The 27,329-nt window shown below is 49.5% G+C and overlaps 1 protein-coding gene across 2 annotated transcripts in view; it reads right to left on the bottom strand.

Moving 5' to 3' along the window:
- ADCY8 (adenylate cyclase 8) overlaps positions 1–27,329 on the bottom strand; it is a 225,733-nt gene that overhangs the window by 3,845 nt on the left and 194,559 nt on the right. For both annotated transcript variants that reach the window (XM_030304404.1, XM_030304406.2), the window contains 3 exons: positions 16,267–16,425; positions 7,137–7,283; positions 1,059–1,151 (listed from right to left, as the gene is read on the bottom strand). In XM_030304404.1, the coding sequence (XP_030160264.1) occupies positions 1,059–1,151; positions 7,137–7,283; positions 16,267–16,425 (399 nt within the window). The remainder of the gene's footprint in view (positions 1–1,058; positions 1,152–7,136; positions 7,284–16,266; positions 16,426–27,329) is intronic.

Genomic DNA, 27,329 nt, shown 5'->3' with positions numbered 1-27,329 from the left:
GGAGTAAGCCTCTGTGCCTCTCTGAGCCTCCGTCTCCTCACCTGTAAGGTGGGTATCAGCATTCTTGCCCCGCCTACCTCCCTACCTCCCGGGGATTGAATGAGACTGTGCATGCCAAAGAACTTGGCACCCCTCCAGAGCAGAGGCTGGCAAGTAGTTTCGGTAATGGATTAGAGAGCAAACGTTTTGGGCCTCCGCAGGGCTACTCAGAACTGCCATTTTAGCTTGAAAGGAGCCGAAGAGAAAATATATGTAATGTGTGTGCGTGTGTGTGTGTGTGTGTGTGTGTGTGTGTGGTTGTGCTCCAATAAAATTGTATTTACAGAAACAGATGATGGGTCAGGTTTGGCAGGCAGGATGTACTTTGTGGACCCCTGCTCTCAAGTGCCATGCACAGGTAACCGATTACTAGTATGGTTTTCGTCCCAGATAGTTACTCTTGGAATGTTTCTAGGTGTTCAGTTGGAAAGTCAACAAAGGAAGGATGAGAAGAAGGGATGAGGATTCCTTCTTCCCAGGAACTTAGACTCATATGCACGTAGCATTTATTGAGCACCTACTGGGTGTATTGAGCACCTACTGGGTGTAGAGAGCGTAATGCTGTCGCGCCCACTAACGCTGCAAGGTAAGTGCTAGTGTTCTCACTTAACGCTGGTGCCCGACACAGGGCCCTCAAAAGAACAGAAGCTATTATCGTTCTTACGTCCTACTTACACAAGTAAGAACAAGAACACAGGCTGGTATTGGGGATTTGGTGACACTCATAATTAAATCATAATCAGGGTATTTCTCGGCCAGGGTATTTTGTCCATCAAGTCAACAATGACGTTCAGCATGGAGCCTAGAGGTTTCTGGGTCGTAGAGGCATCATTTCATCCAGTAGACCCTCATTCCCTCGGGAGCAAATGTACATCACACGACTAGAATATCCAGTTCATCAGATTTCCTCCCTACCGGTCCCCAGGCAGCCTGGTGACGATGGCCTCTCTGTCTTCAGGGACCCGACAAGAGTGAGGCCCCTGCCATATGGTGCAGCTGAATGCAAGGTGTTCCTTTACCTGTTTTTCAGGTGACAGGCCCGACACGGCCATGTAGGTGCTGCCGATGGTCTTAATCTTTTCAATGTCCTGAAACCGGTCTTCGCCTAGCAGCTGAAATAGATCCAAGCAACCACGTTAGCTCTGGTGTTAATTCTTCCAGAAGACAGGGGCTTCCTGAAACACGCTCCCGGCTCACACAAAGGACGACCTCTGCCTGGTTTAGCAGCCTTGAGGACGCCACCTTTCTCCCTGTGGATCATGCATTTGGGCAATCAACATGTTTACTGAGCACCCGGCAGGTGGCAGGTGCCGGGATGGGTGTGACCAGACACCCTTTAAGGAGTAGATCGGTTTCGATGAATCTTTGAAACGAACGCTTACTTTACTACTTCAAAGAAGAAATCCCAACTGTTCCCCAGAGCATCAACAAATTTTGGCTACACCTTCCACATGGATTTGGAGTCTTAACTCTTGTCTGTCAGCATCCTGGCCTGAGCCACTGTTGGCTTCCACCCGGTGGTTGTATCAGAATAATGTACCTGCTTGCTCTCCGCCTCACCCCCCCTCACCCCCAGCATGGCAGCCAGAGTGGTCCCATTCGGGGGGAAGTCAGATCATGTCCCCACTCTGTGCAAAACCTTCCTGTGGCTTCCCATTCCACTGCCTGCAGAAGATGTCCAGGTCCTAATTCTTGGAACCCGTGGGTGTCTTACCTTCCAGAGCAGAAAGGACTTTGCAGATGTGATGAAGTTAACAATCCTGAGGTGGGGAGATTCCCTAGACTAGCTGGGTGCGCTCCAAGTAATCGCAAACGTCCTCATAAGTGAAAGGAGGAGGCGGGAAAGTTGGAGAAGGCAATGTGATATCAGGCAGGAGCGGAAGTCACAGCAGGGTGACCACGGGCTCTAAAGACGGGGGAAGGAGCCACCAGCCAAGAAATGCAGGTGGCCTTTAGTAGCCAGAATGAAACAGAGTTTCCCCAAGAGCCTCCAGAAGGAACACAGCTGTGCTGACACCTTGATTTAACCCTGTGACATCCATTTTGGGCTTCTGACCTCCAAACTATAACATCGTAAATTTCTGTTGTCTTGAGTCACTAAATTTGCGGTGGTTTGTCACAGCAGCGGAAGTAAACTAATACAGGAACTATCCACTGAGCTTCTGCAACGTCTCATGAATAGGACAGGAGGTCCCAGCCATCCGAGGGCTGACAGCTCAGGCAGGGTGTGTGTGTGTGTGTGTGACATGTTAAATAAACCATCACACAAAACGTGCCCTGCCTCAATTCTGGTAAAGCACATGACGGAAACATACAGGATGTGGGAACAAGGAGAGAGGAGCATTTTGATGAAATCTGGAGGGGCTGGGAAGGCTCCCCTGAGCAAGTGACTTCTAGCTTCACTTCTAAAGAGTGAGGGAGGGTCTTTCAGTGGTGGGTGCATGGGTTTGGGTGCTGGGAGGCTGGGGGGCGCGGAAAGGGTTGAGAGGGGCATCCGGACAGAGGGGACGACACGAATGAGGCCTGGAGGTTGGGGAAGATGCGTGGTAGGTTCAAGGAAGTCAGGAGAGGGCTGTGGTTATTTTTCCCATCTTAGAGAAAGTCTTCCGGGACACCACATTTCTTTCCACCTGTCTCCTTCCTTTTGCTGTAAAAATTTGCAGAGTTCTCTCTACTCACTGCCTCCAACTTCTTCCCCATCATTTTCTAAATCCCCCAGAACCACCTTGACACTGACATTGCTCTTGTCCAGGCCTCCGACAACCCCTCCCATTGTCTGGCCTCACTTGGTCCACTGTCTGGATCTTACCCGGTTGATTGCCACACCTCTCCCACGTGGTTTCTGCCCACTCATGGCTTTACTTCCACACCACTGGCAACTCCTCAGCGTCCTTTGCTAGTTCCTTCTTATCTTCCTTATCTCACAGTGTTGGGGGCCCCGGGGCTCAGGCCTCAGACCTCTTCTTTTTTTCTGTCATCATGGTTCGTGGGCTTTCAACACAATCTCTCTGCCCAAGATTCCTAAATGCATGTGTCCTTCCTTGACCATCAGACTCTTCTGCACAAAACTGCTATATGACGTCCCCATTACAGTCCTCAAAGGCATCGCCAACCTGCCATTCCCAAAGCTACACCCTTGGTCCTCTCTACCCACCTGCCCCTTGATTAATGGCATCTCCATTGTTTAGTTGTTCTGGGTAAAAACATCATAACCCACATCTGATCTTTCAGAAAATCCTTAGCCCCATCTTCAAAGCTATCCAGATTCTGTGTCTCACTCCCTCCGCAGAAAAGGTAGGTTCAAAACTCAAACCTCCTTGGCTCCCAGGGCTAAGTTCTAGCCTCCTCTTCCTCCACGTGGGTGGGTATCTAAATGTAACTTCTGGTTTTCCAACTCTCTGCCTCCCTTAAAGACTGTGATGTCCTTCGGGGCTCATGCCGTGCTGGGGCTGGGCAGACAGGTGGGCCGGACCAAGAAGAGAAGATGGGTTTTCCACATGCATCTTGCTACAGGCATCCTGTCAAAATGATTCTGGAGCTAAGAAAACGTGAAAAATTCCAGCTGGAGAGAAATTCTTCAGAGAAACAAGGGAAACACAGGCAGGTGCTTTTGAGATTTGCTTTGGTGTGTGTGTGTGTGTGTGTGTGCGCGCGTGCGTGCGTGTGTGTTTGTGTTGCCTGATTCACAGCTGAGGCAGCCTTTGTTTGTTATTTTTGTTTCTTGAGCCATTGAGTGAAGCCCCTCTTCTGCCCTGGCTGAGATCGCACAAACCGCGTCCAGGGAAGGCTGAGTGTCCTCAGCCTGGGATCACGTCTGACACTTGCCCTCAGACACTACACTGAGGTTTGGTCTCAGCATCCCTTCGGCCGTTAAAGTGTTAGTTCGGGATCTAAGGCATGTCTTTGGTGGCCCGCCTCTGTCCTTCTGCCTCCGTACAGCTGCATTTCCCCAGCTTTCTGCGGGGAGGGGGGACTCCTCCTCTCTGCTCTTGGAAGTACCTGGCCGCAAGCGGCTTCATTATTTTCATTTAGTGTCCACGCAGCAAATCGATCCACCATAGAGCTAAAAGCGTCTGGGGGCATAACGCGGTTCCTAATCAGCCCCTTTATTAATTCACTAGTCCGCACGGAGTGCTGAAACGTGGGAGCGCCCTTCAGCCTTCGAGGAAGCAGGGGCCCTGGGGTGAGGAGTCTTGAACCCAGTCTTGGCGCATGTGCTCCGTGCGGTGTTCTGCTTTCCTCGAGCCCGGAGGGAATTTTGCAGGCTCTCAGGTTCCCGTGGTGGTTTTATCAGCCGGAGCAGCATTGTTACTAAAGTCAGCACCAGGGCATCTGGCTGGAGCTTCGCCAGGGCAGAATGCAGAGGGTCTCTCCTGACACAGAAGGCACGTGCGGGTGGCCCGAGGGGTTGGCAAGCCAGAGAATGTTCCTGCTGACCACATGCTCTCCCCTCTTCCTCCTCCTCTGTGCCATCTCTTCTTTCCGTTTCTCCTTCTCTGCTCTGCTCTCCTATCTTTCTTCTCTCACCTCCCTGCCAGCTCCTCCTCCCTCTCCTCCTCCTCCTCCTGCTCTAAAGCCCAGCTCCTGGACCAATCCCGCCCCCACCCCCCCTTCTCCTAGCCTCCCCCCAACCTCCCTCTGCAAAAACACACCACTACCACTAGGGGCGCTGTCTGTTTTTCCTAAGACTCCTGGGGTCTACAAACTGGGGCACTGAGATGCAAATTTAGTTGAAATTTGCGCATTACAATTGAAAAACTTGCTTGTGAGCACTTTGGAGGGATGGGGGGGGTGCTACAGCGTTTAAAATAAAACAAAGCCTGATGGCTCAACCTTCGGTCAGATTATTTTTAATACAGCTATTTTAACTTCTTTTTTTTAATTTGAAGATATGTTTTGGATTGCCCTAGTTTCTCTTCACCTTGCTATTTGTCTGCTGATTTTTGTCCCCCATTAACTAATTAATTGATTGGTTGATCCCATTAGCAAATACTTGGTAAGCATCTGTTACGAACATCTCTTATGTTCTACGCACAGCACCAGCCCCTGAGGACTTAACAGGACACATAAGAATATAATTCCTATCTTTATGAGCTTATGGCCTGTCAAAAAGAGCTGGCATAAAGATACTGTTACCATGGAATCACCCTCTACTCTCCACAATGCCAGGCCCTCTGAATGAGTACACTTACTTCCCATGTAAAGGTGACTCAATCATCTTGTCCCTCCCTAGACTGGGAAGCCATGCGAAGCAAAAAGGGACCGTGTCTTATTTATCTTGATCCCCATTCCCATCCCTAGGACAACCAAAATGGCCCTTGTTGCCTTTTTGGCTGCAAAACTGGAACCATGAGATGCCAGTTAATGGTTAAAAACCCAAACAGTATGGCGGACCTGGGTGGAAATGTTGGCTGGGCCAATTGGTGGTGGCAAAGCCTGGGCTCTCTTGCTGTCTCTCAGCCTCGGTTTTGCTTATTTGTGAAACGAAGGCTAATAATTCTCCCCCTGTGGGTTTTGTTGAGGGGTGAGTAACTGAATGTCATGTCTTGAGCTTGTTTTGCATTTGTGGCAACACGTGGTAAACATTTATATTAATAAGATGGGTCTCTGCCCCCAAACTAAGTGGCTGGTGGGGGAGGCAGATTTGCACACTGAAGGGTTTCAGGCTCTCTGAGGGCAGGTTCCAGAGTATACATTTTTCATCGAAAAAAGAGCAACGACATTTAGCTGGGTAGAAGGGGGATGAGAAGAGGCGTCACAAGTAGAGATGATGTCTGAATTGACTGTTCAGGGAGTGTTCCATGTTCTGCTGCCCATGGAGTTGAGGGAGAGAGGACAGGGTATAGTGACGATGGCATAACTTCTGGGCAGAGAGGGCAGTGTGTGAACAGCCAGGTGGGTGTAAGCGCTTGTAAGTAGCTGGATGGTGCTTGGGTGGCGGGGGCGGGGGGGCAGGTGGCACGCAGTGGGAGGTAAAGCTGGAGAGAGTACAGGACCAGCGAGTTCAAAGCAAGTGCAGAGCCTCAGGTGACCTTATGAGGCGCTGGAAAAGGGGAGGCACTGATGGGCTTCAGGTTTCAAAGGGATGTGAAAAGATAGTCTTGCTTTTGGTGACTGCTGAGGTGAGATACAGGAGGGGGCAGCTAGAGAATGGCTGCAGTCATCCAGGGGACAAGATGGCAGAAAGCAAGGATAGGGCAGCAATGGTAGTGAGGAAGGGGCAGACCAAAGAGCCATCAAAAAGGAACCCACGGGGCTCAGTAGCTAAACGGAACGTGGGGGTGGAGCGAGAGGGTGACGATGTCACAATGGGTAATGTCACCAATGCTCCCGGTGCCCCACCCACGTCATTCTCAAGAACGCCATGAGGTCTGGCTACTGATAATGCACTGCTGTACCCTGTTTTGGATTTCCACGGGCATCAGGCTAGCAGGCTAGACTTCAGCTGAACCCACATCTTTGCAAGGTCTCTTCCTCAGCATTTTCTCAATGAATCACTTCCCTTCTCAGGCCTGGGCAGACAGATGGACAACGGTGCCCCACTTCAAGCTAGAAGATGGCAGGCGTGGGGGGAGGGGGTGGGGAAGGATCATTCCTGCCAAGCCTATTAATGTAAATTTAGTACAGCAAGAGTATCTCCTCCCATGTGATGTGTTCTTTAGACTCATGGAGCCTAAAAGAACAAAGTACTATCTGGATTATGCGTACACTTATGTTTAGGTCTTGGACAAAATGCTAACTGATGGTTTTATCTCTGGCACTTTGAGCAGATGGACAAATGTCCCCATCACTGCCCAGTCTCTGTGACGCCAGTGCCCAAGTAGCAGCGGCCTCCAAGTCCTGGTTTTGCCATTTGATGGTTGTTTGACATTGGGTTAGATTACCTAGCCTCACTGAGGCTTATGCTCTCGATCCCCCAGGTGGAGAAACCCTGGTGTTTATCTCTTGTGAAAATTAAATTAGATAATACGTGTTTGTGTCTACACTACAGCCTGGAGTCCTGTAAGTGCAAACAATGGCTATTGCTACGGTGGACATGATGCTTTTACAAGAGTGGTGCCCACTGGTGATTGGAGGCTTCTGAGGCTGTGACTTACCTCATCGAAGTCAGCAATGATCTCATTCAACAGACGCAGACATTCTACCCCTTGGTTATTCATCTCAGTCTGAGAGTAAAAGTCTGCAAACCCCGGGATGGAGGCGAACATCACCCCGACGGCATCATAAGATTGGGAATACAGCTCCTGGACAGGGAGACACATGGGGGGAGGGAGCCAGAAGGTCATCAGAGGTGAGGTTCTGCAGTGATGCTCCCCATGCACGCATGCACTGGCACCCACAGAGAGTGCAGAGAACGGGGCTCTGGCACAGTCATGTCAAAACAGTAACCATGTGGATGGGACCGTTGACAATTCATAGTCTCCAGCTTTGGCTGCACCCAGAGGTCTGACTGCACATCCTTTGTTGCTGGCCAGCTTCCTTCTCTGTTCTCAGCAGCGAGTCCAAACCCTCACCACTGTCACTAACTTCACACCCCACACGACTCCTCTTAAGAGATGGTCTTGTCTCGGGGCGCCTGGGTGGCGCAGTCGGTTAAGCGTCCGACTTCAGCCAGGTCACGATCTCGCGGTCCGTGAGTTCGAGCCCCGCGTCGGGCTCTGGGCTGATGGCTCGGAGCCTGGAGCCTGTTTCCGATTCTGTGTCTCCCTCTCTCTCTGCCCCTCCCCCGTTCATGCTCTGTCTCTCTCTGTCCCAAAAATAAATAAAAAAAAAAATTAAAAAAAAAAGAGATGGTCTTGTCTCTTATTTCTGTCAGGAAACTGAGGCTCTTGGCAGTGACCCAGCTCTGTTCCAGTATTTACATTCGTGTCTACATTCATATTTATTTTCATCCCTTTGGCTTCAACCCTAGACGATGTATTTTTCTTCTGTGGAAAGCCAACGTTTCTACCTGATGTCTCGACAGCCCTCGCGTCTACCTTCTTCAGCAACTTCTTCCCGCAGTGATCCTTTTCCTTATTTCTTCTCTCCTCCACGACCTCCTCCTCTTCCTCCCCACCTCCTGCAAATGTCCCGTTTGGAAAAGTACAACACACCCGGGAGCCCGAACACACCTGTGACCACCCACCTGTCTCTCTTCCTCCTCGTCCAAACTTCTCAAACTGGTTCTCTCCACCGCCTGTCCCCACCCCTGCGGTGTTCGCTCCGTGTCAGACTGCCAGCCAAAGTGGAAAGACTCGCCCCACAGATATCGCTTCATGTCTTCGAGGACGCCTCTGCGGGGTAGTGTGGTGACTGCTCCCAAGACCGTGCGTCTCGACCTTCCTTGTTTCACCGATGTCATACTTGCTGCCATTATGCCTGGCTCCCTCAAAGAGGCCTTTTTTGGGCTCACCTTCCATCTTAAACATGGCTGATGGCTGTGGCTCCGTTCTGGACCCACTGCCAGGTCCAAAGTCTGCACACTTACCTGGGCCACCTTGTTTACTCTCAATCTTTCTCCAACATTCAAGTGGGGCAGCCTCTGAAGTCTTATCCTCAAGTTGGCTCCCCTTCTTGGGCTTCCAGCTGGGTTGTCCTCACACCCCTCTGCATGCTGAACCCAAGTGCATCTTCTCTCCGCCCAAACCTGCTCCCTCCTTCTCTCAGTCGGTGGCACTAGTGTTGCTGAGTCATCAAAGTTCGAGACGCTCAGAGATGCTCGGAGATGTCCTGGCCCCTTCCTCTCCATCACATCTGGATTCAGTAACTTGCTAAGTGCTGCCGGCTTTCTCTTTATCTCAAACATTGTTTTCTGCCCCTCCTGCCATTTGTTGTTCATCAGGCCCACCGGCTTTCCCGCCCACACTGGACTCCTTGACTTGTTTTGTCCCATCCAGAAGCATGTTCCACATCGTGGCCGGAGTGATCTTTTGTTTTTAAGTTTATTTATTTTGAGAGAGAGAGAGAGAGAGAGAGGGTGTGCGCACATGAGCGGAAGGGATAGAGAGAGAGGGAGAGAGGATCCCAAGCAGGATCTGCAAGATCAGTTTGGAGCCCGACGTAGGGCTTGATCTCATGAACTATGAAATCATGACCTGAGCTGGACACTTAATTGGCTGAGCCTCCTAGGCACCCCACCCCCACCCCCGAGGGTGATCTTTTATTATTTTTTTTTTAATTTTTTTTTTTAACGTTTACTTATTTTTGAGACAGAGAGAGACAGAGCATGAATGGGGGAGGGGCCATCAGCCCAGAGCCCGACGCGGGGCTCGAACTCACGGACCGCAAGATTGTGACCTGAGCTGAAGTCGGACGCTTAACCGACTGAGCCACCCAGGCGCCCCGAGGGTGATCTTTTAAAGACAGAATATTGGCCATGTCTCTTCCATTCTTAAAACCCTCCGATGGCCACACTGCCCTCAGGACAAAGCTCAAACACAGCAGCATGACATGTATTCATATACTCGTGCCCTCGCCTCCACCTTTCTCTTCCTTTTCATTGCCTGTGATTCCCTGCATCAGACCTCGTGTTCCAGAAACGCCGAAGCATTGTATTCTTGGGTACACATGGCAAAAGATGCTGCAGGTGTCCTGACCTCTTCTCTCACAACCACAAGGGCTCTGGCCTTGGCTCTCACAAGGGCTCCGGCTATGAGCCCTTGTGTTTCTTGGCGTGGAGCTTTTCTCTGACCACTAGAGGGCATTCTGCCCCCATTGGCATCGGGCTGATGGCTCCGGGAAATTCAGGCCCCCAGTACTGCTCTCAACCAGTGACTGATGGCAGTTGGCTTATACTTCTCAGCTCCTTCAGCCCCTGGGCCAGATAGCTGTGAGATATGCTCTCTGCATTTCCTGGAATCCCCAGGGGGATTGAGCTCCAGTCCCCTACAGAGGTAACTAGTCTGCTAGTCTGATATCTTCCCTTCCTTCCCACTCTCCTGCCTCCCAGGGTTTCCTGGGACCGCCTCCAAGCCAATTACTTTCACCCAAATCCTTGTCTCAAGGTCGGCTTCTGGAAGAGCCGAAGACACAAACGCGCTTCTCACCCTTGGGAGGGGGATATGTCCTTCCTTCCTGCAGTTAGCCTCTCTCACCAGGCTAGCTCTTCTCCTCTGCCATCACTAGCCATGTGGCTACCACGTCTTTTGGAAACCTTCTCAGACCCACAGATGGCGTCAGGAGGCTGAGCGCCGTGCTATATCCCTTGCTGTCTACATTATCACCTAATGTCTGTCTCTTCCTTTCGTGTGAGTTGCACAAGGCAAAGACCCCAGGCCATTCATCTTAGTGCGTTCAGATCATCCAGTTCATAGTTTTTGGATGCCTGGACTATAGCGTGTGCCGTCTATGGGGTCTGGTACAAGATAAACCACTCTAAATTGTAGGAAATCAATGCTGCCCGGTCTTGGCAGGAAACGTCAAAGCTCACAAAGCGCTTTCATAGGAGTTCAGTGATTTCATCCTTGCAATGACCCTGTGAAGGAGCCCCGATTCTTACTGCCACTTTACAGGTAAGGAAAACGAGAGAGAGGGGTCAAGCTATTGTTCTGGATTAACACCACTAGCCTTGGAAGACCCAGAGAAAGATAGTGTCCCTGATTCAAGATCAGTCAAGCACGGATGAACCTGGATGAATGCCTTTGCCGGCCCTTGTCCCCAAGAGCACAGGCGGGAGTGACTGGCTGCAGGGGGTTGGGCTGGGCAGGGTGCGGGGAGCACAGACCGCAGCCCAGGAGCAGAGCAATGGCACGCAGCTTCCTATGGTGCCGCATTCCCCTTGGCCTTGAGCAGCGGAGTGATCCCTGAAAAGGAGCCCAACTCTGCTTGATGGGTCAGATAACCTGAGGAATCGAACTTACAGAACTGCATCCTCCAAAGGGCTGTGATTTGGAGAAGAAAAAATGTGTTTATTACCTAGTACATTAGTTTGTTCAGGCTGCTCTAACAAAGCCCCACAGACCGGGTGGCTTAAACAACAAAAATTTCTCATCCCACGGTTCTGGAGGCTACAAGTCTAAGATCACGGTGCTGGTCAGGGTCGGTTTCTCCTGAGGCCTCTCTCCTTGGCTTGTAGATGCCATCTTCTCCCTGTGCCCTCACACGGCCTTCCCTGTGTGTCTGTGTCCCAATCTCCTCCTCTTAGAAGGACGCAGTCACAGTGAATTAGGACCCGTCCTAATGGCTTCATGTGAACTTAATCTCCTATTTAAAATTTCTATCTCTAAATAGAGTTGCATCCGGAAGGGCTGGGGGTTAGGACTTCGACATAGGAATTGTGGGAGACACAACTGAGCCCCTAACACTCATACTAACTATTTTCTGTTTAAAACAGAAAAGAGGAGACCCCAGCAGAGCTCTCTGAAACCCTTTCCATAGTTACACAGTTGGCCAGCTTGCCTCCCGCTTCCCCTAGGAGATGTAAATGCCACTGTGATGTAAGGGCCGGTCACCAGGGGGCTCTTACCAATCATTCTCATGGATCCTAGCCCCTCCCACCCTCCAGCCTCCTCTTAGATTCAGCTCCCAGCCTCTGCCAACAACGAGAATGTTCCGATCGCTTATATAACACAAATAATGCTAATAATATCAGCTACAGCTACTGAGCCTTTACTGTGGGACAAGCGTGACACGGAATGCTGCACACACATCCTCTCACCGAATCCTCACTTCCCCGGGGTGTAGATGGGAGTTAAGATCCTGGTTTGTTTGTGAGGAAACTGAGGCGCGTAGAGGTTAAGTAACTTATCCAAGACCCGCGGTTGTGAAGGCACAGAGTTGAGGGGCGCCTGGGTGGCTCAGTCAGTTGAACGTCCAGCTCTGGATTTCGGCTCAGGTCATGATCTCATGGTTTGTGGGTTTGAGCCCTGAGTTGGGCTCTGTGCTGACAGTACGGAGCCTGCTTGGGATTCTCTCACTCCCTCGCTCTGCCCTTACCCATTTGTGCTCTCTCTCTCTCTCTCTCAACATAAAATAAACTTAAAAAAAAAAAAAAAAGACACCGAGCTGGAACTCACACCCAGGCAGTCAGACTCCAGAGCCCCCACTGTCGCCGCTACGAATGCTAACGTGAGTAAGCCAACGCCAGGAGGGTAGCCATCACCACAATAAAACAGTAGTAATCAGGATAATGCCTAAGGGAAATGTCACCAGAACTGGAAACCAGATCCGGTAAGTCCTTCTGAATGGATGGTTGATTTGACACAGGGTGGCTGGGGGAAGGGGTGTGGGGGAGGGTCTCTGTAAACCTCAAGACACATGACTTGAGTTCAGATCTTGACTGGCCATCGTCTTGGAGGTTGGACGGGTGGGAGGCTCACCCCTCTCTGCCAGATGCTCTCTGGTGAGCACAGAGGCCAGGAGGAACCAAACCCAGGGCCCTGGGCTTTCAAGTGCACCATGTGGCCTTGAACCCATAGGGTGCACCAGGCTGGACGGACCACTTCACATCTTCTTACCCAATTTAATTCCCACATCAGCTCAGCGAGGTCCGTAGTATCTCCCGTTAATCAGATGAGGCTATGTGCTCAGAGACGTTGGGTGAGCCGCCCTAGGTCACACAGCTGGTTAACAGCAGCGATGGAATTTGTGCTGTGGGGGGTTGGAGGGGCATGGGAAAGCTCCAGCCACCTGCCTACACCTTTAAAGACAGCCCCAGTGTTCAACCCGCCCCGGTCAGCTGCTTTGAGTATGCCATCTACTGCTTGCTGTCTGGGGCTCCAAGAAAATGGCACTGATTGATGAGTACAGAAAAGCTATTACTGTGCCGCCGTCCCCTGGATGGAGGTACAGCTCTGGGCTTTCTAGAGGATGTTGAGCACATGCGCACCCCCTGCTCCGCCTGGATATCAAGCTGAAGTCTCAGCCGGCTCTTTATCCAGGGAACCTAGGCCTGCCTCCTTCCAGGTCCTGAGTTTCTTATACCAAGTTAAGCCACCTCTCTGCAGGGGAGGAACAATGTCTGAGACCGGGTGACTTTATTAGTGTCCTCGGGTTTCTGTGCAAACGTCACCACCTCCGAGAGACCCTCCAGGGCCAGCCCCACCCCCTTCACACAACTCTCTTCTCTTACTCAGCTGCTTCCGTCCTCGGAGAAGTGACCACTACCGGGCACCTCTGAATATACGTTCACTCACGTTCATGTCTATAACACATGCTCCGTATCGGCAAGGACTTCGTCGTCTTGGTTCACTGTTTGAGCCCCAGGATCTGGAATGACACCTGGCATATGATGTCTCTCAGTAAATAACTTGCCGGGGCGCCTGGGTGGCTCAGTCGGTTAAGCGTCCGACTTAGTCGGGCTCAGGTCATGAACTTGCGGTTCGCGAGTTCGAGCCCCACGTCGGGCTCTGTGCTGACGGCTCGGAGCCTGGAGCCTGCTTCCGATTCTGTGTCTCCCTCTCTCTCTGTTCCTCCCCTGCTTGCACTCTGTCTCTCTCCCAAAAATAAGGATTAAAAAATTTTTATTAAAAAAATACTTGCTAAATGAAGGTGTGAATGAGCGGGTGGGGCACTGGAATCACGAAGGAACGGAAAAAAATTGTAGGTGTGCTCCTAAAACGTGCCAAGCACCGTTGAGACGCTTTATGCATCAGAACTCACGTGAACAAGCGTTGTAGCTGTTGGTTTAAGTTGGGACGTACTGTCACTTTGTCGGTGAGGGAAGTGAGGTCCAGAGGGGCTCATCACTTGCTCAGTGACTGAGGTCGTGAGAGGAGGAGCTGGGATTGAACGTCCAGCGTCAGGCTGTTGAGGGCAAGCACACAGCCCTTCCACACTGACCCCCCCCTAGCGCCAGGCTACGCGGGGCACTTGATGTGTTCTCACTGAGCTTCGTTCTCACGCTAAAGTCAGCAAGATAGGAACTGCTTCCTCAAAAATTGGATGAAAAGGGGCGCCTGGGTGGCGCAGTCGGTTAAGCGTCCGACTTCAGCCAGGTCACGATCTCGTGGTCCGTGAGTTCGAGCCCCGCGTCAGGCTCTGGGCTGACGGCTCAGAGCCTGGAGCCTGTTTCCGATTCTGTGTCTCCCTCTCTCTCTGCCCCTCCCCCGTTCATGCTCTGTCTCTCTCTGTCCCAAAAATAAATAAACGTTGAAAAAAAAAATTTTTTAAAAATTGGATGAAAAAGTGGACTCAGAGAGGTTGGGTGAGCTGCCCGAGGTCACACAGCGGCTGAGTGGCAGAGACGGAGTTCGTGCGGTACGGACTTCCCAGCATCTGAGACACCCGCTCTTGCTAGTGTCCTTTCAGCAGCGAGCTGCAACGAGCGGGTGGGTTTCCCGGGACCCCGCAGTAGCCTGCCTGGCACTGAGGACCCAGCCCAGGTGGCCTCATCTGTGACAAAGTCCCCGCCCCGGGGAGGTGAGCACTGTCCTACGTCCAAGGCCAGCCGAGTCCAGCCTCTGCTGAGGCTGCCAGAACCTCTGTGGGGGGACAGAGCCGGCACCGACTAGACCAGACGTTCCCGGGGGCAAGGCTCTGTCCACGGCCCTGTGGCCGGTTGGTTTGAGTCCCTGCTTGTCACTGCCGCTCCTTCTCTCCCACTCACGCCCTAGAAACAACTTGGGACAAAACACCAGATTTAGCTTTGAAGTCACACAGGCCTGGGGGTGAATTCAAGCTTGCTGCTCACTAGCTCTGAGCGAGCCTCAGTTTCTTCATCTGCGAAATGGGGATAATCATTATCTTTTTTACCACTCACACCCGGAAGCCCTGCGGCGGCCTCGTGAAAGCTGGGACCCAAACGCACGTCCAAACCCCAATCAGCTTTTCAGAAGTCTGTATCGTAGTTCAGATTTGCAGCAAGAAGAGAAGCTAACATTATGCCCCACAATAACAAGATATTGGGAGTTCCTGCAGGTCACAGAAGTCCTGCCTCTGTCACACACACACACACACACACACCCACCCCCCATAGTTGTGCCAAACCCCCAGAGACAGCATGGGCTGCCCCACGGCTGGGGCAGCGCAGCACAGAGGGAAGAAATCCCAGGGGTTGGATTTGAGTAATGGCTTTGCTTCCATAAGATGAGGCAGGGCATGACCTCACTGAGCCCCAGTTTCTTCGTTGCTAACGCGGGGTGACGGACTCTCCCCTTAAGAATGTAAAGACAAGGGAAGGTCATTTACATCAATTGCCTCTATCGGAACCTGGCCCGCGGCAGGTGTTCAGGAAACGGTACGTCACCACAGCGTGAACGTTCTCTAGGCGATGTAAAATCTGAAGCCTTGGTCAAGGGTGAACTATTTAAACATTGAAAACTTCAAAGAAGGGTGACGACGTTTTATTGAAAACGGCTCATATGATTGAGGCCCAAACCTGTCATTTGTTTTGCTCGGTGGAGGTGTGGCCTGGATCCCAGCTGCTGACCGGGGGGTCTCAGCATCTCTGGTTGGTTTCCTTCCTGTCGGGATAAAGCCAGTGAATTCTCGCTCCTCCCACCTGCTCCTCCGTTACCCCATTGATTCGCTGTCTTCACGGAAAGGCGGCTCTCTTTTCATTTCTCTTCTGGTTTTCCCTCCGAGGGCTCCAGCGTGTTCGCTGCTCCTGCCGGTGGTCATAGCAGGTGCACATCAGCGTTCTCTCTGCTTCCGTGGCTTTGTCAAGAAGCTCTTGCGACAAAGCCCCTGACCTTAGGCGGCCCGGAGAAAGCCAGGCCGGAAGCCGATTCCAGAGAGCTTCATCTGCTGATTGAGGAGGGTGGGCGGTGCTTTGACGTGCATCCGGGAGATCCCCGGGGCCCAGGCTCATCAAGACTATTCAAGCAGCAGCGTACTAACCCCCTTTACTTCTCTTCCGCTGGTCTTGTTGCGGTGACTTGGATGGGGAATGGACCCTCGGGATCTCTCCTAGTCCTATCCTCAGGCAAGGGTCACAAACTCAAACGTCTTCAGCGCATCAGCAGGTGACATCAGTGGTAACATCTTACCCCCAGAGAGGGAGACACCGGAGGGTCCACTCCATGCACACACATCAACATGTGCACAGACGTACGTAAAACTTAAATTTCAACCCAGTCTCGCAATGGTGATCTCATTATGTCCATCTTACAGGTGAGACGCCCGAGGTCGGGGAGGCCAGGCGCAAACCTCACGGGCGCTAGGCAGCCTGGGTAGCCTGGCACTCTGGGGGTGGTAGCATGGTCTCCGTTCTCGTGTGCCGACGTGAGGACAGCAGAACTCTCCCGGAGCCCGGGACCAGTGTGCCCACCACCACCCTCCCTCGCGGCCGGACAAGCCCGGGCTCACCTCGTTGTCTCGGTCTTTCTCCAGGAAGTGGCGGGCCACGTGGCTGGGTAGAATGTTCCGGAGCATGTTCTCATTGTGCTCCCTGAGCTCCTTCATCTCGTTGATCTCCTCTTTGGCCTGCACTCGCCAAAGGAAGTCCAGGCGGGCCGTGTACTCCAGCTGCCGGGCACGAGAGAGAAAGAGAAGGGAAACAGTTGAGCTCTCGGGGTACGGGCTCGGGGACGCAGCATGGGATGCGGAGAAGCCTTCTCTGGAACCCGTCACACACAAAACAGAGCCCGAGCCGAACGGTTCTGAGGGGCATTCTGCAATGCCAAGAGATCGGAGGGTGACCAGACTCCACAGGGCTGTGCACCTCCCCTTGCTACCATTAAGGTACCCGTGACTTTGCGACTGTGTGATTTACTGAGGATGTCTGGGTCGTCTACTAGATTGCAGGTGCTAGGAGGTCAGGGGTCCTCGTACCCGCTCAACGATATCCTCACCATGTAGCAACATTCCCTGTGCAGGACAGATGCTCTGTCAGTGTTGCTGACCCCACGAATCAGTTCCGATAACACAGCCAGCCAACACTTAGATGGGGTTTCCCTATGTGCCGGGGATTGTTCTGAGCAACATACATCTGTTCACTCCTTTCATGACACAACGGCCTCGACAGCGAGGTCATCGGGATCCATCCTCGTTCTGCAGATGAGTCAGTTAAAGCAAACGGGGTTTAGAGGGACTTGACCAGAGTTGCACCCAAGTTAGTGGGGAAGCCCGGATTGGAGCTAACTCCAGAGTCCATCTCCAGAATCTGAGCTCTTCATCACTAGACAAGAGAAGGGATGAGTGAGGTGACAATGGAAGGACCATGCATTGAGCTGGGACACAGAGGTGGCTTGGCTTAGAGTCCCGGTGCCACATTTAAACACTGTAACCTGAACTCGTGACTCCGTTCACGGATTCCTCATCTTTAAAGTTGGGACGAATACTGCTGACCACGCAGGGCTGGCAGCAGAATTATTCAGCAAGTTGCAGAGAAGGCACGTGGCTCACAGTAGGTTCTCAACGCACATCATTAGCTCCTTTTTGTCTCAGTGTCCCTGCACTGGAAGGTGGACAGCTTCTTTTCTGGAAGACTCTCACACACCGTATTTACCACAGCTTTGGGGATGCCATTATTTCCAAGTCTCTAACTGTAGAAATGAACCCTATGATGCCTGGTCAAACACGTGCCCTGAATTCAAGGGCTTGAAACATCAGCTAGTTTCGTTCCTTTGTCTTACGTGAAAGTCTCAGTGGATGGTAAAAATATGGAAAGACAGAGGCACAAGATTATTCCTTCAGCAGAATTTGTAACAGCAAAAGCTGGAAACAACCCAAGTGCTCATTTTGTTGCTTGAATAAACTTTTGTGTACGGCTATGAAAAAAAAAAAAAGGGAAGACTGGGGCACCTGGGTGGCTCAGTCGGTTAAGCGTCTGACTCTTGATCTCGGCTCAGGTCATGATCTCACAGTCCCTGAGTTTGAGCCCCGCATTGGATTCTGTGCTGATGGCATGGAGCCTGCTTGGGATTCTGTCTCTCCCTCTCTCTGCCCCTCCCCGACTCCTGCTCTCTCTCTCAATAAATAAATAAACTTATAAAAAAAAAGGAAGACTGTTTCTCTATACTCTGATGGATTAGTCTCCAACATGGAGAAAAGCGTGTATAGTATGTCACCATTGATCTAAAAATGGGAGCATCTACTTCTCCACACACACACACACACATATATATATTTTTCTTTGTTTATGGGAAAATTGAGGAATAAAAAATAAAATACAAAAACTCATTACCAATGAGATGAGAAAGGGAGGGAGTAGAGTGAGAAATAAGGAACGAATTTAAAGTTTTAAAATTATATCCTTTTTTATAAACCTGGCTGTTGTTGAATCATGGAAACATTTTACTTAATTATAAAACTAAAGAGATGTTTATTTATTTATTTATTTTTATTTTTAAAAAAATTTTTTTTTCCACGTTTATTTATTTTTGGGACAGAGAGAGACAGAGCATGAACGGGGGAGGGGCAGAGAGAGAGGGAGACACAGAATCGGAAACAGGCTCCAGGCTCTGAGCCGTCAGCCCAGAGCCCGACGCGGGGCTCGAACTCACGGACCGCGAGATCGTGACCTGGCTGAAGTCGGACGCTTAACCGACTGTGCCACCCAGGCGCCCCTAAAGAGATGTTTAAAAAGACTCCATAAGAATAAACAAACAAACAAACAAACAGTCAAGCAAATGAACCTACATGTATAAGCACACTGGGAGGATATACTCCAAATGTCTTTCACACAATAATTTGATGACACATTTGGAGAGGGAGATACTCTGAGCATAAAAAGAACTCAAAAGGAATCTTAAAACTGTTTACAGCAATCATATTGTAGGTGGTAGTGTCTGTATATTACCGTTAGACTACTGCATGTGAATTGCAGGGTATAGCAAATGGGTAATTGCATTGGTGTCACTGACAACTGGCCTTTCTGGGAAGGGAAAAAGGAGATGGAGATACAAAATGGATGGGTCTAAGCCAAAAGCCTGTAAATATCACCGTGAACTCATGGTACTTCCTAGTTTTGCCCACTGGAAAAAAAAAAAAAAAGCGCCTAGAAATAATGAAAATCTAGAGCAATGGGCCTTCCTGTCGTGGTTTCCAAATATCGATTCCTACAAAAATGACCTTGCACTCTTGGCAGAAATGGCTAAAGTTTAGGGCAGAAAATGTGCAAGCCTGGAACATCTTTCAGATCAGAAAGTAGGTAGACCCCCGGAGACTACGGGCCTTACGTGACTAGGTTCCCACGTGTCAAAGATGTGACAAATGAGCTTTTTCAAAAAAAATTTTTAATGTTTATTTTTGAGAGAGAGAGAGAGAGAGAGAAAGGGAGGAAGAGAGAGGAAGAGAGGGAAGGAGACACAGAATCTGAGGCAGGCTCCAGGCTCTGGGCTGTCAGCACAGAGCTGGATGCAGGGCTTGAATCCACAAACCACGAGATCATGACCTAAGCTGAAGTGAGACGCTTACCCAACGGAGCCACCCAGGCACCCCTGATTGAGCTTTAATAAGAATGATGATTGCCGTGGACTGCAACACAGGAAATGTGGCAGAATGCATCAGTTCACAACAACACTTAAGACACAAGACCTCACTGATCATCTCTGGATGGTGTTTGGGAACAGACTGGGAAACTTACAGGGAAGGCATTTATAGGGAAAGAATTAAGCATTTATCCTACTTTTGCTTTATGAGCTGTACTTGGAGGAGAAGGTTCTCCTTCAAATTGTATTCCAGCCAATATGAATTACGGAGTATTGACAGAATTGAGATATCACCACCTATAAAATAAGTGAACAGAGGCTATTCTTGTCAATAGCTGCTAGCAGACAAAAAGATAAGCAGGTATTATGTGCCTGTTAACAGTTATTCACAAAACCAACCAATAATATAGTTTCGTAGAAAAAAACTGAACCTAAGTCTGGCCGTTTCTAAATGTAACTACCAATGAAGAAAAAACAGGGACGCCTGGGTGGCTCAGTCACTTAAGCATGTGCCTTTGGCTCAGGTCATGATCTCATGGTTCGTGGGTTCGAGCCCCACGTTGGGCTCTGTGTTGACAGCTCAGAGCCTGGAGCCTGCTTGGGATTCTGTCTCCCTCTCTCTCTGCCCCTCCCCCACTTGCACTCTGTCTCTCTCTCTCAAAAATCAACAAACATTAAAAAAAAATTTTTTTAATTAAATTAAAAAAGGCTTAAGGGGCGCCTGGGTGGCGCAGTCGGTTAAGCGTCCGACTTCAGCCAGGTCACGATCTCACGGTCCGTGAGTTCGAGCCCCGCGTCAGGCTCTGGGCTGTTGGCTCAGAGCCTGGAGCCTGCTTTGGATTCTGTGTCTCCCTCTCTCTCTGCCCCTCCCCCGTTCATGCTCTGTCTCTCTCTATCCCAAAAATAAATAAACATTGAAAAAAAAAATTAAAAAAAAAAAAAAAAGGCTTAAGAGACCTACCAACCCATGGCAATACGTGCATTTTATCTGCATTCCAATTTAAATAAACAAACTTAAAAATATAATTATAAACCAATCAAGAAACTGAAACACTGCCTAGAGGTTTTGACGATGTTAAAGAAGCACCACTTTCTTTTTTAAAGCATAGCATTGTGATGAGGTTAACATTCTCTCATCTTTTGGGCGCATATTGAAGCATTTACAGATGAAACAGCAGGACATCTAGAATTTGCCTCAAAGTGATTGGGAAGGAGCCATGAGCAAAATCAATAGGGAGATAAGCGGGAAAAGACACATGAGTTAATGACTGTCGAAGCTGTGAGCTCATTATACATTCCATGAGCTTTTGTATATGTTTGAAATTTTCCAGAAAAAAAGGAAAAAAAGAGGGGAGACCGCAGATCGCACCAAAGAATGCTGGTCTCGACTGTTCTGCTGTGTGACCTTGGGAAAGTCATTCCACTTCTTGTATTTTGGTTCCCCTTCTAAAAAATGAGGAGAGTCATCCCCATCATGTCTAGTTCAAGAGGCACGGATTATTATATGGATCTATGACCCGGGCCAAATCACACGAGGCGTGCAAAAGAATTCTGAAATGCCTCAAATGCAGATTGGGAAGGTACTACCGCTACAATTCAAGGCAGCAGTGGATAAGGTCTGATCAAAGCTGTGCTTTCACTTTTCCCCCCTCAGATTCAAGAGCATCAAATCTTAATCTGTCGCATCGCAGGACAGAATTTTCTTATCCAAATGAAATGTTTTGTCATTCTCCTTAAAAATGCATGCTTGGTTGAAGCAGCAGATACTTTTGTATTTCTCTTCTGTCTGAAAACCTTTCATCTGGTTGAATTCAACTCAGAAACACAGGGAGGGGAGTCTGGAGCCCTGGAGTCCATTTCAGCAAGGATTTTCCAGTTACAAGCAAGAACACACCTCGCATTGGTGACCGCTGGCCACGGCGTTGAAGGCATGTCCATAAAGAGACTCTCTAATCTGGGGTGCTGGGGTGGCTCAGTCGGTTAAGCGTCCGACTTCGGCTCAGGTCATGATCTCGCGGTTTGTGAGTTCTAGCCCCGCGTCCGGCTCTGTGCTGACAGCTCAGAGCCTGGAACCTGCTTCAGATTCTGTCTCTCCTTCTCTCTCTGCCCCTCCCCAGCTCATGCTCTGTCTCTCTCTCTCTCAAAATTAAATAAACATTAAAAAAATTTTTTTAAAAACAGTCTTAAGTACAGCTCTGTCTCTTGAGAAAGCAGGTCTCGTGCAGGCAGGCATCACCTATTATGAAATTTCTTTTCCAGTTTACTAAAGATCTAGTGGGTAGTGCCCCTACTGTGTGCAAGGTGCTGGGCATACAAAGATGGGTGAAACTCACTCTCTGCCTTTGATTTGCTCTCGGCTCAGTGGTGGAGGGAGAAGAACGAAAGACAGAGGAATGTCTTAAGAAAAGAGATCATTTGCTCTCAGGTAATACTACCCAAAGCTATCTACACATCCAATGCAATCCCAATCAAAATTGCACCAGCATTCTTCTCAAAGCTAGAACAAGCAATCCTAAAATTTGTATGGAACCATAAAAGACCCCAAATAGCCAAAGTAATTTTGAAGAAGAAGACCAAAGTGGGAGGCATCACAGTCCCAGACTTTAGCCTCTACTACAAAGCTGTCATCATCAAGACAGCATGGTATTGGCACAAAAACAGACACATAGACCAGTCGAATAGAATACAGACTCCAGAATTGGACCCATAAAGTATGGCCAACTAATCTTTGACAAAGCTGGAAAGGATATCCAATGGAAAAAAGACAGTCTCTTTAACAAATGGTGCTGGGAGAACTGGACAGCAACATGCAGAAGGATGAAACTAGACCACTTTCTTACACCATTCACAAAAATAAACTCACAATGGATAAAGGACCTGAATGTGAGACAGGAAACCATCAAAACCCTAGGGAGAAAGCAGGAAAAAACCTCTCTGACCTCAGCCGCAGCAATTTCTTACTGGACACATCTCCAAAGGCAAGGGAATTAAAAGCAAAAATGAACTATTGGGACCTCACAAAGATTAAAAGCTTCTGCACAGCAAAGGAAACAATCAACAAGACTAAAAGGCAATCAACGGAATGGGAAAAGATTTTTGCAAATGACATATCGGACAAAGGGCTAGTATCCAAAATCTATAAAGAACTCACCAAGCTCGGCACCCAAAAAACAAATAATCCAGGGAAGAAATGGGCAGAAAACATGAATAGACACTTCTCTAAAGAAGACATCCAGATGGCCAACAGGCACGTGAAAAGATGCTCAATGTCGCTCCTCATCAGGGAAATACAAATCAAAACCACACTCAGATTATCACCTCACGCCAGTCAGAGTGGCCAAAATGAACAAATCAGGAGACTATAGATGCTGGAGAGGACGTGGAGAAACGGGAACCCTCTTGCACCGTTGGTGGGAATGCAAACTGGTGCAGCCTCTCTGGAAAACGGTGTGGAGGTTCCTCAAAAAATGAAAACTAGATCTACCTATGAGCCAGCAATAGCACTGCTAGGAATTTACCCAAGGGATACAGGAGTGTTGATGCATGGGGGCACTTGTACCCCAATGTTTGTAGCAGCACTCTCAACAATAGCCAAATGATGGAAAGAGCTTAAATGTCCATCAACTGATGAATGCATAAAGAAATTGTGGTTTATATACACAATGGAGTACTACATGGCAATGAGAAAGAATGAAATGTGGCCTTTTGTAGCAACGTGGATGGAACTGGAGAGTGTTATGCTAAGTGAAATAAGTCATACAGAGAGAGACAGATACCATATGTTTTCACTCTTAGGTGGATCCTGAGACACTTAACAGAAGACCATGGGGGGGGGGGAAGGAAAAAAAAAGAGGTTAGCGAGGAAGGGAGCCAAAACCTAAGAGACTCTTAAAACTGAGAATAAACTGAGGGTTGATGGGGGGTGGGAGGGAGAGGAAAGTGGGTGAGGGACATCGAGGAGGGCACCTGTTGGGATGAGCACTGGGTGTTGTACGGAAACCAATTTGACAATAAATTTCGTATTAAAAAAATAATAAAAAAAGAAAAGAGATCATTTGAACGCAGTGGTTTGAAAAAAAAAAAAAGTTAGAGAGGGAGGGAGCCAAACCATAAGAGACCCTTAAATACTGAGAATAAACTGAGGGTTGATGGGGGGTGGGGAGGAGGGGAAAGTGGGTGATGGGCATGGAGGAGGGCACCTGCTGGAATGAGCTCTGGGTGTTGTATGGAAACCAATTTGACAATACATTTCCTATTGAAAAAAAAATGAACACGGTGGTTTGAGCAGACCTGGGCGGTGAGCAGGAAAAACACGTGGGAGGCATGGGCGGTGAGTTTTTAAAAAGGAAAATTCTTCAGCATTTGCTTAAGAAACGTCAGTGAACTTGGAAATGCCATCTCTCTCTTGAGTGTTACCAAAGCACGAGAGAACTGGCTCTACGAGAAGAGTACTCGAGAACGAACACATACCGTCCATCAGCCTTGGGCCAGGCTTTTAGCACATCATGATGGCTAACACTGGCCCAGCTCTCGCCTTGGCCCAGGCGGTTCCAGGCACTTCCTACGTTTCATCACACAACTCAGCAAGGTCGGCACTTTATTTAGTCCCATTTCGCTGGTGAGGTCATCCTGTTCATTTTACAGGTTAAGCACGGGCAGCTCTAGGGGCTTGAATTTCTCCATGTCACCCATCCTCCAGTGACACTGCTGAGATTCAAATTTAAGAATATTTGGTCCCCTTGAAGGCACCCGGGCGGCTCTGTCAGTTGCACGTACGACTCTCGGTTTCAGCTCAGGTCATTCTCTCACGGGTTTGTTGGATGGAGCCCCTCATGGGGCTCTGGCACTGATGGTGTGGAGCCTGCTTGGGAGTCTCTCTCTCTCCCTGTCTCTCTGCCCCCCTCTCTCTCTGTCTCAAAATAAATGAATAAAAAACATTGAACAAAGAAGAAGATTTTGTTCCGACGCTTGGGTCTTCCCTTCGAAGCCACACCGTCCCAGTGCCTGTCTTTATCTGACCGGGAGGTGACTGGAGACCTTATTAACCTCTGTCCCTGTGCATAGACTACACATGGTTCCTCTGTTATAAATGGAGCCCCCGAGGCAAAGTCCACACCTCGGGGGCTGCGAGTGAACCAGGTGAAGCGAGAGGCACCCGACCGCTCACTCCTGTCCAACATTTAGAACATTCACCTGCCTCAAGGGAGGAGGAAGCGATGGCATATCACCTCGACGTATGTACAAGATGAAATTTCCTAATTGCTCAGTTACATAACGCCCTCAGTCCCTCTGGAGGCATATAATTACTCATGCTCCCACCGGGCTGGCTGCTGCGTACCAGGCATCAGTGGGCATTATTCAGCCTTAAAAAAAAAAATCGAGGGCCGCTGAGTCACAAAGGGAAACTGGTGGAGGCAGGTAGCAGACCCAGGAGGCAGGAGTGGACAGACTTGGTTCAGATAAACAGGACCCTGGCAGAGGACAGAGAAGTGATGCAATCCTGCAGAAAGAATCTTCTAACAAAGAGAGGCAGGGGCATGTGGTGGAGAAGTAATGGACCCAGGTAACGGATTCCTGCTTCTGTCTGGTTTTCCTTATTGGTTTTATGACCTCGGATGACTTGGGACCAGACGGATAGTAGTATTTTACCTGCTTGTCTCAGGCTTGTTTTCCAAGTAAAATATCCATAGCTTACCATTTTTGAAAGTTTCTTTGTGCAAACCACGGGGATAAGTATATTATAGTTATGTTCTCATACGATATTATAACAACCCCATGGAGTCGAAAATGTTATTATGGTACCCATTTTATAGGTGGGAAAGTTGAGGCTTGAAGAGTTACGTAAATTGCTGAAGGTCACATGGCCACCACGTGGCAGAATTGCGGTTTGAATACTTCTCTCCCACTCCAGAGCCTGGATACCTGTAACTGCTACCATTATGGGATGTGACTATGTAATTTCAGAGCCTTCTGAAAGTTGAAAATAAGAGGGGGGGGGAAACTGCGTGGCTCAGTCCGTTAAGAACCTGACTTTGCCTCGAATCATGATCTCACGGTTTGTGAGTTCGAGTCCTTCCTGGGGCTCTGCACAGACAGCGTGGGGCTTGCATCGGATCCTCTGTCTCCCTCTCTCTCTGCCCCTCCCCAGCTGTGCTCTCTCTCTCTCTCTCAAAAATAAATAAACATTAAAAAATTTTTAAAAATAAGAGGGAAGCATATCAGATGTCACTTGACCATGCAGACCCTCGCTATGCACAAATATACTACTACTTTATGCATAAACTTAACACGGTTAGGTTGTCAGTTTCCCAGGACAAACGGAGAACAGAATAAATTGAATCAGAACATTAAAGGGGTATTGGAGAAGGAGCATTGCCAGGGCACAAAATAATTCCTTAAGGTGACAGAGGAGGAAGGAACATCTTTCTTAATTTGGGATGAGGACTCTCACTTCAGAATTTGCTCTGTCTTGGGGCGCCTGGGTGGCGCAGTCGGTTAAGCGTCCGACTTCAGCCGGGTCACGATCTCGCGGTCCGTGAGTTCGAGCCCCGCGTCGGGCTCTGGGCTGATGGCTCAGAGCCTGGAGCCTGTTTCCGATTCTGTGTCTCCCTCTCTCTCTGCCCCTCCCCCGTTCATGCTCTGTCTCTCTCTGTCCCAAAAATAAATAAACGTTGAAAAAAAAAATTAGAATTTGCTCTGTCTTAATTAGCTCTGAGGGCTGCTCATTTGTTACTTTCAAACCTGGGACGGGGGTGGGGGGTGGGGAGCATGGGTATGTTTCTCTGATCCTCTCCTCTGACTCCGTCTTCATAGCCCTCGAATGGGCTGCCATTTGCACGTCCGACTAAGTTCTCTGTAACTTCTAGAAGCCATCAAGACATGGAAGATATGACCCCAGCTCTGACAGATCCAGAAATACCTCACTACAGGAATTCTGGAAACGGCTAGATCTCGCCGTGTGCTTTATTGTTTTGCCCTAAATCCGGCTAAAATCTAAAACCAAATCAAAGTCCCGCTGCAGGATTGACTGCCCTGGGCCATTGTGTTGGTGTGTTAACTTCTTTCTGTCTCTCTCCAGTCTAGAGAAGTGGAAAGGGGGAGGTTCTGGAGAAAGATCCGGGTTTGACTTCTAGTTCTCCCGCCAACTAGCTGAGTAGTATGACTTTCTTCACCTGTAAACTACCAAATCCCGTTGTTGGAAGGGTTCCACGAGATAATAAAGGCACACACCAGTCACTTGATACATCGAGACTCCTCCCTCCTCCTCTTTCCTGGCCAAGTCCTTATACTCCTCCTTTCCTCCCTTGACTACATTTTCCCTTCCCCCTTATCATACATAACTTTATATGTATTTCTAGGTTCTTGGGGTCTGGGGCTGTTTCAGGGTTTCTCAGGGTTTCTTACCTCCCTGTTTCCATGGCGACTTCCCAGGGCTCTGTTTCTATTTCTGCTCTAGCCCAGAGCCTTCCTGGTTTGTTTTTCTCCTTTCCTGGTTACTTTTTTTTTTTTTTTTTTTTTTTTTATTTTTTTTATTTTTGGGACAGAGAGAGACAGAGCATGAACGGGGGAGGGGCAGAGAGAGAGGGAGACACAGAATCGGAAACAGGCTCCAGGCTCCGAGCCGTCAGCCCAGAGCCCGACGCGGGGCTCGAACTCGCGGACTGCGAGATCGTGACCCGGCTGAAGTCGGACGCTTAACCGACTGCGCCACCCAGGCGCCCCGACTTTTTTTTTTTTTTTTTTTTTTGAAAAGCACGCAGACCACAGAAAGATGGGCCGGGATCTAGGGCAGGGCAGGGGAGCTGGCAGGACCTGGAACTACCAAGGAGGGAAAATCTCCCCAGGTGACGGACACCACAACCTCCGTGGTCTGAGTCCACGTGGAGAAGTCCTACTGGCCACAGCAGGCAAACCTCCAAGGCGGACCTCGTGTCACGCTCCCGTGCAGAATCGTTTCTTGCGGCTCCAACTCCTGAAGTCCTGAGACAGCCTGACCCA

Source organism: Lynx canadensis, chromosome F2, assembly GCF_007474595.2.
Source record: "Lynx canadensis isolate LIC74 chromosome F2, mLynCan4.pri.v2, whole genome shotgun sequence".
Taxonomy (NCBI): Eukaryota; Metazoa; Chordata; class Mammalia; order Carnivora; family Felidae; genus Lynx; species Lynx canadensis.
Note: the sequence above shows the minus strand (reverse complement) of the source record. Positions and strands in the feature narration are given on the sequence as shown.